Here is a 12,423-nt window from a genome sequence, read left to right on the forward strand (position 1 = left end):
CTGGCGAGGTCGCCCGGCCCGGGGCTGGAATGCGCCCGCGTGGGTGGCTGGGGAATTCTTGCCAGGCCAGGGCCCTGGGCAGAGCAAGGAGTTTGTGGAGATTCCCCTGCCCCAGGCCACCCCCTCTCCTGCCCCCCATCTTTCCACAATGCTCCCCAGCTCCCTTACCTCCTTGTCCCACCCCCAGCCTGCCCCCCTCTCCCTGGCCACCCCCACACACTGACAGCCCCAGGGCTTGGCTCTGCCTGCCCCCCCTCCCCCGGGAATGACCCCCAGGTGCTAAGCAGGGGGCAGGGGTTTGGGGCAAAGCACTGAGGGGGGTTCGCTGGACACTTGGAGGGCAGAGAGGATTCCTCCAGCCCAGCCCCCTGGAGCTGCAGCCCAGAGGTCAGGCCAGCTGCGGGGCAGACCCATGGGGGCAGGGGGGCACAAGCACCATCTGTCCCACAGCCTGTGGGCCCAGGTGTGCCAGGGGTTCCGTGCGCCCCCACCCCAGGGCGCCTCTGTGGCCGCCTCCCTCCTTCCTGTCGGCGGATATGTGTCACTTCCCCTTTAAGGGGCCAGCTCACCTGTGGGCGCAGCTCCCTCACCTGGCCCTGCGGGGAGCCAGGAAGGAGGAAGCTGCGCACAGGCCGGGAGGGGGCCAGGCCAGGATCATGTCAGCCTCCGCTGTCTTCGTCCTGGACCTCAAAGGCAAGGTGAGCCCTGCTGCTCCCCCCACCCAGGCCTCCAGCCCCCGACCGGCTCGGCCTGGGCAGCTGGGTCGGGGGGGGGGCACTTTGCAAATGGTCCCTAAAGGGAGGCTGGAAAGAACCCCCAGCATGCTCTGCCCTGGTCCAGTGCCACCCCAGCCCCCACTCTGAACTGGCCGTGGAAACTGAGGCACGGGGTGGGGGAAGGAAACTCGCCCATGGCCACAGAACCAGATCTAAGAATAGAACCCAGGAGTTCTGCTGTCAGGCCCCTGCTCCAATCACCAGACTCCACTCCCCTCCCAGAGCTGGGGAGAGAACCCAGGAGTCCAGCTTCCAGCCCTCCCCCCTAACAACTAGACCCCACTCTCCTCCTAACGTCCTGGCTCCCAGCCCCCCTGCTCTGACTAGCAGATGAGATGTGGGGAGGAGCATGCTGTGAAGGGATGGGGGGACATCCCACTCCCCACAGGGTCCCGTGAAGGTCACAGAATGGCCAGAGCAAAGTGAGACTGGCCAGCCCCGAGGCCCAGCCAGCCCATCTCCCAGCCAGATGCCCAGCTCCAGCTACACCAGGGGCAGGTGCGGGAACAACCTGCCCCACGAAGGCCTCGTCCGACCCTGATGGAGCTCTGGGCTCTGCTCACCTGGGCTCTGGAGGGGCTGACAGGCCATGCGGGGCAGGGGGCTGCGTGGGTGCTGTGGGGGAGCTGGGCAGAGTGTGGGAGGCCAGAGCAGAAGGGGGATTCCCTGCTTAGGGGACTCCACCAGGCTACTCACCTGAAATGAATGGAAGAAAGAAAGGTCACAAAATCCTCAGCCCATGGTGGAACAGGGCGAAAGCTTCACTGTGGGGAGTGGGTCCCCATGGATGGCGGGGCTGGTGCTCTCCTGCAGGGGTCCCCATGGGGGGGCTCCCTCAGGCCTGTCCCCACACACCCCCAGCCTCTCCGTCCCACAGCCGCTGATCAGCCGGAACTACAAGGGGGATGTGAGCATGGCAGAGATCGATCACTTCATGCCGCTGCTGATGCAGAAGGAGGAGGAGGGGGCCCTGACCCCGCTGCTGACCCATGGCAAAGTCCACTTCCTCTGGATCAAGCACACCAACCTGTACCGTATCCTACCAGCGCTGGCTGCCGCCCTGCCCTCCCCTGGGCATCCCCCCCCCACCTTCACAAGCTCTGGTGCCCATGATCTCCTGGTGCTGTGTCCCCAAATGGACGACGCTAACTGGCAGCTGCCTGACCCCTCTCCCCCCGGCAGGTCCCTCCTGGGACAGGAGTGGGCGTATGGGCAGAACGTGGCACCCTGCTCCCCAGAGTGACCCCCCCCTTTCCTTAACTCGCCCCACAGTGGTGGCCACCACCATGAAGAACGCCAATGCCTCGCTGGTCTACTCCTTCCTCTACAAGGTGGTGGAGGTGAGCGACGCGGGCGGTGCTGGATCCAATGGGGGTGCGTCCCTGCGGCGCCTCCTGCTGGGCGGCGGGAGGGGCTGCAACCTCAGCGTCATGTCCCCGGGACCCCGCTTCAGTTGAGCGGAGCAGGGTTGGGAGAGCCAATGATGTCTGCACGGGGAGGCAGCAAAGCCCTGGATATTGGAGCTCTGCCTGATCCCAGAACAGATTCACTTGATTCCCCCTCACCCCCACCCCAGCCTGGCAGCACCCAGCTCCATGTGATCCCAGAACAGATCTGCTTGGCCCCCCCAGCATCACCCAGCTCTGCCTGATCCCAGAACAGATCCGCTTGATTCCCCCTCCTCCCTGTGCCTGGCCTGGCACCACCCAGCTCCATGTGATCCCAGAACAGATCCACTTGGTCACCCCCTCCCACCCCCATGTCTGGCGTGGCTTCGCCCAGCTGACTGAGTGGGGCCAGGGGTTATTCCCGGGGAAGGGAGATCCTACCTCGGCCCCTAGGAAGAGGCCGGCGAGCGAGCGGCGTCTGAAGTGGCTAGTGCTCCTGCCCCTCTCCCAGGTTTTCTCCGAGTACTTTAAGGAGCTGGAGGAGGAGAGCATCCGAGACAACTTCGTCGTCATCTACGAGCTGCTGGATGAGCTGATGGATTTCGGGTTCCCCCAGACGACTGACAGCAAAATCCTCCAGGAGTGAGTAGCCCGGGCAGGGGCCAGTCAATTCACGTGGCTGGGCCCGGGAAGGCGGCCAGTGAAAATAAGGCAAATGGAGAAGCTCAGGAAACGGAGGCTAGTACAGAGAGAGGAGTTTCCTGTCGGGTTCATGGGGCTGGACCTCTGGCGCGGGTGTAACTAGGATCTCTCCGGCCAGGGGCAGAGTGGGCAGCAAAGCCTGTGCCCCGGGGAGGAGATGGGCTCTTTTAACCGGGCGTCATCCCCAGGTACATCACCCAGCAAGGCAACAAGCTGGAGACCGGCAAGTCCCACGTGCCCCCCACCGTCACCAACGCCGTGTCCTGGCGCTCCGAGGGCATCAAGTACAAGAAGAACGAGGTTTTCATCGATGTCATTGAGTCAGTGAACCTGCTGGTGAGCGGGGGGGGGGGGGGGGGGGGCGGCCCTGGGGCCACAAGGGAGATGGGCCAAGGGATCCCGGGGGCTGGAGACGAGACTCCAGCCTTGGCTCCCTGCCCTGGCCGGTGGCTGCCCAAGCCCCCCAGCCCAGCTTGCCAGGAGCCCCGGCGTGTGTTGGGGCCGTGGCTGGCTCCTGGGGGCAGGGCCCAGGCCCAGCACCGAGCCCGGCCAGCACGGAAGAGGGGAACAGGGTCCCTCCGCTGACCACGCTCCCGGCCCCCCAGGTGAACACCAATGGCAGTGTCCTGCTCAGCGAGATCGTGGGCACCATCAAGCTGAAGACGTTTCTCTCCGGCATGCCCGAGCTGCGGCTGGGCCTTAACGACCGCATGCTCTTTGAGCTGACCGGGCGTGAGTACCCGGGGTGCCCCGGCTTGCCCCTACCACGGCTTAGCCCCTTCTGCCCAGGGCGGAGAGCACGCACAAGGGGAGGGGGGCTCCCTGTGTGGAGGGGCAGGCTGACCCCACAGCTGCTCCCCCCACACTTATGGCAGAGCTCCCTTTAGCACCTGGAGTTATTGTAGGCCCTACATAAACTGTGTCTTGGTGTCGCGGGGCGACGACTCACCGCTGCAGCGCTGCCTGCTGGTTGCCCGGGGAATTAGCTCTTTTCAGGCAGGAGCGCCCTCTGCCGGTCCTTGTCTCGCCTGCCGCTGGCCCCATGCCCCTCCCAGACCCCTTCTAGCCTAGGGCTCTGCCCCCTGGCAGTACCCCCTCAGTCTGGGGCCCCCCTCCCAGGGAACCCCCAACCCCCTATCCCTCCCTTGCCTCAGGGACTACGGTCAGTCATCGTCTAGCCCCCGCTCCCTGGGGCAGACGCAGTCCGCACCACTCGTCATCGGCAAGCGGGGTCGGACCAGCTGCCTCTGTCTAGGCCTGGGCTGCCCCTCTGCAGCCTTAGTACCCTTGTGTGGGCCTTTACCTCGGCCTGCAGCCTGGGGCTCTGCTAGGCTGGAGCGCCCCAGCTCCCTCTGCCCTTCCCTGGGTACCCCCTCAGCTTCCCCGGCAGCCAGGTCCTCCTCTCTCCAGGTAGCTAGAGGGAGTCTCTCCCCTTCTGGCCCACAGCCCTCTGATAAGGGCCAGCTGGGCCCTAACTACACGGGCGACAGCTGTGGCTGTTTTCCCTCTCAGCCCTCTCCCAGCGTGGCGGGGGGACCACCCCGCCACACTTGATGTTCAGCTTCTTATCACAGAGCAGTAGATCTTGAGTGTCTGCAGGGCTCCCCCCATCCAGTTGCACCCCCCCCAGCCCTTCTGCCACCCCCCTCACAGCTGCCCCCTCTGCTCGCCGCCGTTCCAGGTGGCAAGAACAAGTCGGTGGAGCTGGAGGACGTCAAGTTCCACCAGTGCGTGCGGCTCTCACGCTTCGACAATGACCGCACCATCTCCTTCATCCCGCCTGACGGAGACTTCGAGCTCATGTCCTACCGGCTCAACACGCAGGTGGGCAGGGGGCCTGCAGGGAGGGCACGGCACCACCCTCAGCACTGTGCCCCCTGCCCCGTCCGACACATGAGACTGGAGGGAGCAGGGGGCTGGGAGCCAGGACTCCTGGGTTCTGCCCCTGGCTCTGGGAAGGGGGTGGGGATCTCGTGGGTTGAAGCAGGACTCCTGGGTTCTGCCCCTGGCTCTGGGAAGGGGGTGGGGATCTCGTGGGTTGAAGCAGGACTCCTGGGTTCTGCCCCTGGCTCTGGGAAGGGGGTGGGGATCTCGTGGGTTGAAGCAGGACTCCTGGGTTCTGCCCCTGGCTCTCCCAATGACTCGCTGTGGGACTTTGAGCGACTCCCTTTTTGCCCCACTCCTGGGCACTACCCGGGGCAGGGGGGGGCCTGACATTCCTTTCTCTCTCCCTGCGGGAAGGTGAAGCCCCTCATCTGGATCGAGTCGGTCATCGAGAAGTTCTCCCACAGCCGCGTGGAGATCATGGTGAAGGTGAGCCCCTGGACTGGGTGTGTGGGGTGACTGGGTGTGCCATGACCGGGTCCAAGGGCACCTCGATCCTTTGCGCCCCCCCAGATTTTCACACTGCTGTGCCAGATGCCCCAGAGCTAACGGGGTGTGCGGACTCCCCTTGGCCTGCACTGAGCCCCCCCCCCCCCCCCCAAAACACCCTCAGCCTGCCAAGGAGAATGAACACCTACAGCTTTGTATGCCCCCAGTGGGGAAAGACTCTAGTGGGGAAGGAAGGCCTAGTGAGTAGGACGCTCCCTTCGACTCATGAGACCTGGGTTCAATTTCCTGCAGGACCCTGAGTGTGTCACTCACGCTGCCCCATGCCTCAGTTTTCCCATCTGTAACATGGAGTTAACATGTCCTTCCCCCCGGGGGCAGGAGGGTGGCTGTGAGTGGCTTGGACAGGCACCTAGACAGGAGACCTTTCCCCTAGCGCTCCTTGGGCTGCAGGGCCCAGTATCCTCATGGATGATGATAAGCCCCACCAATTAACTCCTCCGCACAGTAACTCTGCTGCCTTCCTGGCTGAGCAGCGGGAGGGTCTGATCTCATTCCCCCCCAGCCCCAGCTGGCTCAGCCCATGGGGTTGCTGAGCTGTGAAAGGGGACGCCCCTGACGCTGCGTTCCCCCCCTTGCCCTGGGAAGGCGAAGGGCCAGTTCAAGAAGCAGTCGGTGGCCAATGGTGTGGAGATCTCGGTCCCCGTCCCAAGCGACGCCGACTCCCCCAAGTTCAAGACCAGCGTTGGCAGTGCCAAGTACATGCCCGAGAAGAACATCGTCATCTGGAGCATCAAGTCGTTCCCGGTGAGAGAGCGGCCTTTGCCCTCCCCCTTATGCTGGCAAGGGCTGGGAGCTGGGACTCCTGGGTTCTATCCCTGGCTCTGGGAGGGGAGTGGGGTCCAGTGGTTAGAGCAACAGGTGCTAGGAGCCAGGACTGCTGGATTCTACCCCTGGCTCTGACACTGACTTTGCTAAGTAACCTTGGGCGAGTTACTTGCCCGCTGCCTGTCCTGGTCGAATCGATCCCCCAGGTCAGCCAGCTGTTCGCAGGGATGCGGGAAGGTGGGGAGGGGGCGCCCTGGGGTAATCTGCAGCCTTAGTTTCCCCATGAGGGCCATGCTTGTCTCCACAGGGTGGGAAAGAGTTCCTGATGCGGGCCCACTTTGGGTTGCCCAGCGTGGAGAAGGAGGAGGTGGAGGGGCGGCCGCCCATTGCTGTCCGCTTTGAGATCCCCTACTTTACCGTCTCTGGAATCCAGGTAAGCAGGAGCGGTCAGGGGGGTTATATGGAGGGAGGGGGGCTGGGTGTGGAGAGGAGAGAACTAGGAGAGTGGGGGGCAGGGTGTGTGGAGAGAGGGCCTGGGAAAGCCCGGGGTGGGGGGGCTATACCCTTTCCCATGCCATCACCCCTCCCCGTGCTCATGGTGCCTTCAATCCAAGCTGCCAGCCTCCCTCTCGCCCCACCCTGGTCTCTCCGCGCCATCCTGCCTATGACCGCCCCTGGCCCTGCGGGGGGTGGGGAGCTGGGGAAGATGAGCTGACGCGCTCTGGTTCCCACGTTCCTGCTGCGCGGCGGTTCTGTGGGCAAGCGACTCATCGGGGGAGCTGGACCCGGGACGGGGGAGCCCCCCCCCGGACTGCAGCTCAGTTGCCAGAAGTGGGGCTCATTCCCCCTCCTCTTCCCTGAGCCTTCCTCTGCGGCAGGGGGCAGCCTGCGACCCTAATGCAGAGTCGGGGCTGTCGCGGGGGGCGGTGCTAAGGGAAATGCAGCGACTCTGCGGATGCGTTGGAGATGCAGGGAGGTCAGGCCAGGGCTGGGCTCTGCCCCAGCTCCTTGGGCAAGCCTGTGCCTCGGTTTCCCCCGGAGAGGGGCCAGAGGGGAAGGTCCCGGTGACTGGCAAGCTGGGGGGAGGGGGTACAGCTCTGAGCTGGGGGGAGGCTGGAGCAGTCCCCCAGTGGTGCCAGGGGAGGGCGGGAATGTCCCCACCAAATAGCCGCCTGCCTTGTGACTTCCTTCCCCGGCAGGTGCGCTACATGAAGATCATCGAGAAGAGCGGGTACCAGGCACTGCCCTGGGTGCGGTACATCACCCAGAGCGGGGGTGAGTCACCCAGGGGCTGTCCGGCTGTGGGGTGCGTTGGCCAGGGTCTGCCCTCTCAGCCCTAGAGGGGAGAAGCTCACTCTGTGTCGGCCCCCCGGCCATGGGGGTGGGGGTCTACTGAGGGTGGGCGGATTCCAGGAAGGGTCACCAGGCCATGGTGCACTTTGCGCTCCCGTGATCCACTTGGCCCATTATGATCCCCGGCTCCGCATTTCACACGCACGTCTCCCTTTCTCGGTCCAGATTACCAGCTCCGGACCCAGTAGGCTCCAGCCGGGCGGCGAGGGATCCTGCGGCCCCACGATTGAAGGAGGCTGGAGCCCCCGGACCGCAGCGAGTGCCCTGTGAACCTAGAGAGGCCCTTTTAAGAGAGAATTTTGTGCATTTCCCCCTGGGCTGCTGTCCGCCGTCCTGCCCCCAGCTGCGGCTGAATTTCTGGCGACTCCCCTACCCCAGGGCCCGGTCCTTTCTCCCGACTTATCTATTGATTTATAAAGAGGAAATGAACCTCGCTTGGCTCTGAGGATGGTTTAGTGCCAGCTGCCAGGGGGGTGTCCGATGTGAATCGGGGAGGGGCTCTCCTGACCCCTTTGGGCTGGAAAGTGCCGCGGGTACCTGGGCGGGACTCGCAGAGGGCCCCGTTCTGCCCTCAGTTGCTCCCCACTGCAGTCAGCGGGGCTGGATATGCGTCCCTGAGCACAGGATTGGGCCCAGCAAGAAACCCAAGGGAGGACGACATAGCCCGAGAGCTGGGATGGGATCTAAACCCACCTGCTCCCGGGCATGAGCCAATCTCTAATGGGTCAGGAGGGCACTCCAGCACCAAGGAATCGCAGCACTGCAGGGCCCCGGGCCCCTTCCTTTGAAGCAGGAGTATCTGGCTGCTACAGGCCGGCCTCTGTTTGTACCGCCACGAATGGCAGCTGCGTGGGGGACCCCTATGTGTCATCCCTGCTATGGATCAGCTGGGGGGCAATCGGCCAGGAGGGGGCAGGAGGCAAAGAGCTGCGGCTGAGTTCTGCCCCGTCCCCTGCCAGCTCCATTTCCCCGGGCGAGGGTCTGACCCAGTGCTCGTGGGGAAAGGTAACTGGGGCCTGGCTCCAAACTGGCCTGCGGCTCCTCCCCGGGCCTGCTGGCTTTGCGGCGCCGTGTCCCGGCAAAGCTGGGGCTGAGGCGAGGGCGCGTCGGCCCTTCGCGCCGGGCGGCTGGAGCTGCCAGTCATCCTCACACAGCGGCTGCTCGCCCGAGAGCCGGGTATTAATGGCCCGGGCGTAAAGGCCGACCCCCCGCAGCTCGGCGCCTGGGCCAGGGGGCGGAGGGGTGTGGGCAGGAGCAAGGCAGGATGGATGGCTGTGCTGAACGGGCTGGCATGGAGAGGAACATATCCTCCCTCTCTCGCCGGGGGGGGGCAGCACAGGGGGAAAGGCCTGGGAATTTCCCCACTCTGGTAATGCAGTGCCCAGCTGGATCACAGGGGGCTGGCCCCCCATCTTCCAATGCAGCATGTGGGGCAGGTGCTTTGTCTGTCACGCTTCATGGGGGGGGGGCTGGGGCATGGCAGCTGGTCGCTGCCCGCCTGCCACAAGCGGCTGCTTCCTCTGGGCCGGTCCAGTGCTGCCCTGCCCCCCATGCAGGGTCTGCTGGGGATCCCTTCCCCACAGAGCATGGCTGGGGGGGGACAACCCAGGTCTGGGGGTGCCAGAACTTCTGCAAGGCTCCTGGCATTTGTGGGGGATCCATGGGATGGGGGGCTCCTAGCAGGTGGGGGGCAGAGAGCACGAGCTGGGGGCGGCTCCTCCGGTGGGGGGCTTGGCCACAGGGGGTCACTCAGCCTGGGGGGCCTAGAGTCTGTGAGTCTCGCAGCAGAAGGGGGGTCCCGGCCGCTGGGGCGGGGCGGGTCCCGGCTGGGGGGTCCCGGCCCCCCCCAGGGTGGTTCGAGGGGGTCCCGGTCACTCCGGCGCCGCCGCCTCCTTCCCGCCCGAAGCTGCGTTTGAATCAGGGAGCCCCGCCCTCCCCGCCGCCTGCCGGCGGCCAATCAGAAGGCGAGAGGCTCCAAGAGCTTGCCCGGAGCCGGGCTCCGATTGGCCACTCCGGGGGAGGGGGCGTGGCCAGGGCGGTGGTGGTTCGGATACAATGTATCGAGCCCAGAGCTGGGAGAGAAAAACAAACATGGGGCGGCCACGTGGGCGGAGCCGAGCGCGGGACCCGCCCCGGCCCCTGCCCCCAGCCTCGCTGAGCCCGGCCCCGCCCCGCCCCCAGCGCCCCCCCCCAGCGCCGCCCCCGCCCTCCCCACTGCCGCAGCCGCCGGCCCCGCTCCCTGGCCGCAGACGACCCGCAGCAGGGTGAGGGGGGCGCGGAGAGCCCCGGGCGGGGCCTGGGGGGCCGGGCAGCCCGGAGAGGGGGCTGGGCGGGGGTGCGGAGAGCCCCGGGCACGAGGGGCCCCGGGGGCAGCCGCGGGGAGCGGTGCGAAGGGGGGTGTCCCGGGAGGGGCCGGGCCGGCGCGGGATCCCCGGCGGGGCTACGGGCTGACCCCCCCCGCTGTGTCCGCCCCCAGGTCCCCGCCCGGCCATGCTGCTGGGGGACGAGATCAGCGCCGGGGACCGGCTGAGCGGAGCCGCCGCCCGGGGGGACCTGGCCGAGCTGCGCCGCGTCCTGCACCAGGAGCTGGTTCATCCCGACTCGCACAACCGCTTCGGCAAGACGGCGCTGCAGGTGGGCCCCCGCCGCCTTCCCCCTGGGGCTGGACCCCGGGCGCCCCCCCCCGCGCTACCCCGCCGGGGGCTTGGGGGATCCCCACGGGGAGCTGGCGCCCCCCATCCCCGCTGCGGGTCGGGGGGTGAGGGACCCCCCAGCTCCTTTGTGCCCAGGCTGTCCAGCTCAGGGCTCTCCCCCCCGGGCGGGGCTGGCAAGCCCGCGGGGGTCCCAGTCTTTGTTGCCCCATCATCTCCAGCGCCCTCGTGTGCGCGTGCCCCCCTCCAGCACCCAGGTCCCACCCCCCCCTGCCCTCGTGTGTCCCCCCTCATGCCTTCTGGCCGCCCCCCCCGGGTTCACACGAATCCCGCAGGTGCCTCCCAAGCAAGCGATGTTTATAAACAGCTGGGGGGTGCAGACCAAACAAGATGGACACAGCCCCGGGCGAAGGCTGCCACTTGGCCTGGCTCCAGGTCTCACTGGGTGGGGGCCCTGGGTTAGGGTCCCAGTCCCTGACCGCTCCCTGCCTAGAGCGGGATGAGGGCTCTGGGGCACGGGTGCAGTCCCCAGCTGCCCGTCGGGGGGGGGCTCGTGGTCCTGGGTTCAAATCCCCTCCCCCCAGGCTGCATGTGACCCCCCCCCCGCTCACCCAGGTGATGATGTTCGGCAACACGTTTGTGGCAGAGGAGCTGCTGAAGCAGGGCGCCAGCCCCAACATCCAGGACGAGGCCGGCCGGGCGCCCGCCCACGACGCCGCCCGCACCGGCTTCCTGGATACCCTGCGTGTGTTGGTGGAGCATGGGGCCGACGTCAACGTGCCCGATGGGGCGGGGGCGCTGCCCGTCCACGTGGCCGTCCGGGAGGGGCACATGGAGGTGGTGCGGTACCTGGCGCCCGAGTCCAACCTGCGGCACCGTGACGCCGAGGGGCGCACCCCCCTGGAGCTCGCCCGTCACCTGGGCCTCTCGCACCTTGAGGCCATCCTGGAGCAGCACCTCTCTGCCCCCGCGTAACACCTTCCTGGGCAGGAGGTGGGTGGCACTGCTCCTCCTGGGACATCCCCAGTCCTGCCGTTGCACCCGCCCCAGAGGGACTTGCCTGCCCCCTCCCGTCCTAATTCCCGGCCCGTGTAAAGGCAGCTCCCTGCCCCCCACCTACCTCAGAGTTCGTCTTTAACTTTCACTGTTGTTTCTATTTATATTTTTTGTGGGTGCTTTTCTCCCCTCCTAGGATGTTCCCGAGTGAGGGGGGCTTCTCCCCACCCCGTCCTCCTTGCCGTGGGTGCTTCCCCCTCCCTCCCGGATTGCTGACCTGTGTGTGTATGTGAGGGGAAGCCTGGTTTTGCTGCCCATGATTCAAACTCGGATCCCTGGGCGGCTTGCTAACCTTGCAGCCAGGAGGAGTGCCTGCCATGCAGCGAAGACTGTCTGTGGTGTGGGGAGGGCACGGTGACACAACGGTGCTTCAGTTGCAAAGCCGGACCTTCCCTGCCCCCTCCCACTTCAGTGCAAAGCAGTGGGGGGGTTGTGTGGCTCCCTAGGAGAGCGCTCCATGCACAGGGCCCTCTGGTCTCTCCCCACCCCCATATCTGCCCGTCCCCCTGCCTTGTACAGTGTTATTTTGTGAGTGTCCGTTTTGCATTGAACCCAGCCGGGAGGGGCGGGGGTTGGTGGGGGGCACTGGGAACTGCGGCATGCAAAGGGTTAATGGGACCAAGCTGATGAGAGGGACAGGAGGTTAGAGCCCAGGGGGCTGGACTTGAGTTGGAGCTATGGGGCAAATACCCAGGTCTAGGGCCGGCCAGCATTTGGGATCCCCCATGGCAACGCATAGGGCTGCTATTAAAGAGGGCGTCCCACTGGCAAGAGCCTCATGTTGCCCATGGGGTTCCACACCCCGTCCCAGCTCCCAGATCAGCTCTGTGCCTCCCGCCCCTCCTTGGTCCAGGCTGCCCTAGAGACTACACATCCCAGCATGCAATGCAGCTCACGCTGGCCTCTGTGGTCTTGCCAAGCCACGCTCCAGCCATGGTTTGGGGGATGGTGGCTGGTGTTTTCCCTCCTCTGCTAGGCCCCTTGGGGACGGGCGAGCAGTGTCCCTTCCCCCCGAGCGCCCGTGTGTTTGAAACAGAATTGTCTTTGCGTTGAAAACGTTTGAGCTTGATTCTTCCGGCAGCAGCCTCTTCCCGGGATGAATTGGTGGATCTGTGCTGTGTATATAGTGGTTTTTTTAAAACAGAGAAAAGATTAAACCAGATTCTATTTATTGTGCTTTGGAGAAAATGTTGGGGGATAATTTAATGTTTTTAACCATTAAATTAATATTTGTGGATTATGAATCCTGGGTCTTCCTTCCGGCAGAGATGGCAGCCCTAGCTGCATGGGTGGGTTCCCTGCAGCTGTCTTGCCACAGAGGTTGGGAATTAGGATCTC

General features: G+C 65.4%; 2 protein-coding genes across 2 annotated transcripts; both read left to right on the forward strand.

Annotated features, from left to right (window-relative positions):
* Positions 1–546: 546 nt before the first annotated feature.
* AP1M2 (adaptor related protein complex 1 subunit mu 2) lies at positions 547–7,811 on the forward strand. Its single transcript, XM_048831470.2, has 12 exons — positions 547–698; positions 1,654–1,810; positions 2,049–2,116; positions 2,676–2,806; positions 3,055–3,202; positions 3,472–3,598; positions 4,548–4,690; positions 5,108–5,179; positions 5,846–6,004; positions 6,333–6,458; positions 7,225–7,300; positions 7,544–7,811. Exons 1-12 carry the CDS (start codon positions 657–659, stop codon positions 7,564–7,566), a joined length of 1,272 nt encoding a protein of 423 aa, XP_048687427.1. The 5' UTR covers positions 547–656; the 3' UTR covers positions 7,567–7,811.
* A 1,764-nt stretch (positions 7,812–9,575) lies between these two features.
* On the forward strand, positions 9,576–12,329 carry CDKN2D (cyclin dependent kinase inhibitor 2D). The gene is made up of 3 exons (XM_048831493.2): positions 9,576–9,642; positions 9,855–10,012; positions 10,645–12,329. The coding sequence occupies exons 2-3, from the start codon at positions 9,869–9,871 to the stop codon at positions 11,002–11,004; spliced, it is 504 nt and encodes a 167-aa protein (XP_048687450.2). The 5' UTR covers positions 9,576–9,642; positions 9,855–9,868; the 3' UTR covers positions 11,005–12,329.
* The last annotated feature ends 94 nt before the right edge of the window (positions 12,330–12,423 follow it).

Source organism: Caretta caretta, chromosome 20, assembly GCF_965140235.1.
Source record: "Caretta caretta isolate rCarCar2 chromosome 20, rCarCar1.hap1, whole genome shotgun sequence".
NCBI lineage: Eukaryota > Metazoa > Chordata > Testudines > Cheloniidae > Caretta > Caretta caretta.

Excerpts from the sequence above, each read along its gene's own strand:
- AP1M2 (XM_048831470.2), top strand. The coding sequence starts at position 657 with ATGTCAGCCTCCGCTGTCTTCGTCCTGGACCTCAAAGGCAAG. Across the intron at positions 699-1,653 it reads TCCTGGACCTCAAAGGCAAG|CCGCTGATCAGCCGGAACTA; the intron begins GTGAGCCCTGCT and ends TCCGTCCCACAG. Across the intron at positions 6,005-6,332 it reads GGAGCATCAAGTCGTTCCCG|GGTGGGAAAGAGTTCCTGAT; the intron begins GTGAGAGAGCGG and ends TTGTCTCCACAG.
- CDKN2D (XM_048831493.2), top strand. The coding sequence starts at position 9,869 with ATGCTGCTGGGGGACGAGATCAGCGCCGGGGACCGGCTGAGCGGAGCC. Across the intron at positions 10,013-10,644 it reads TCGGCAAGACGGCGCTGCAG|GTGATGATGTTCGGCAACAC; the intron begins GTGGGCCCCCGC and ends CCGCTCACCCAG.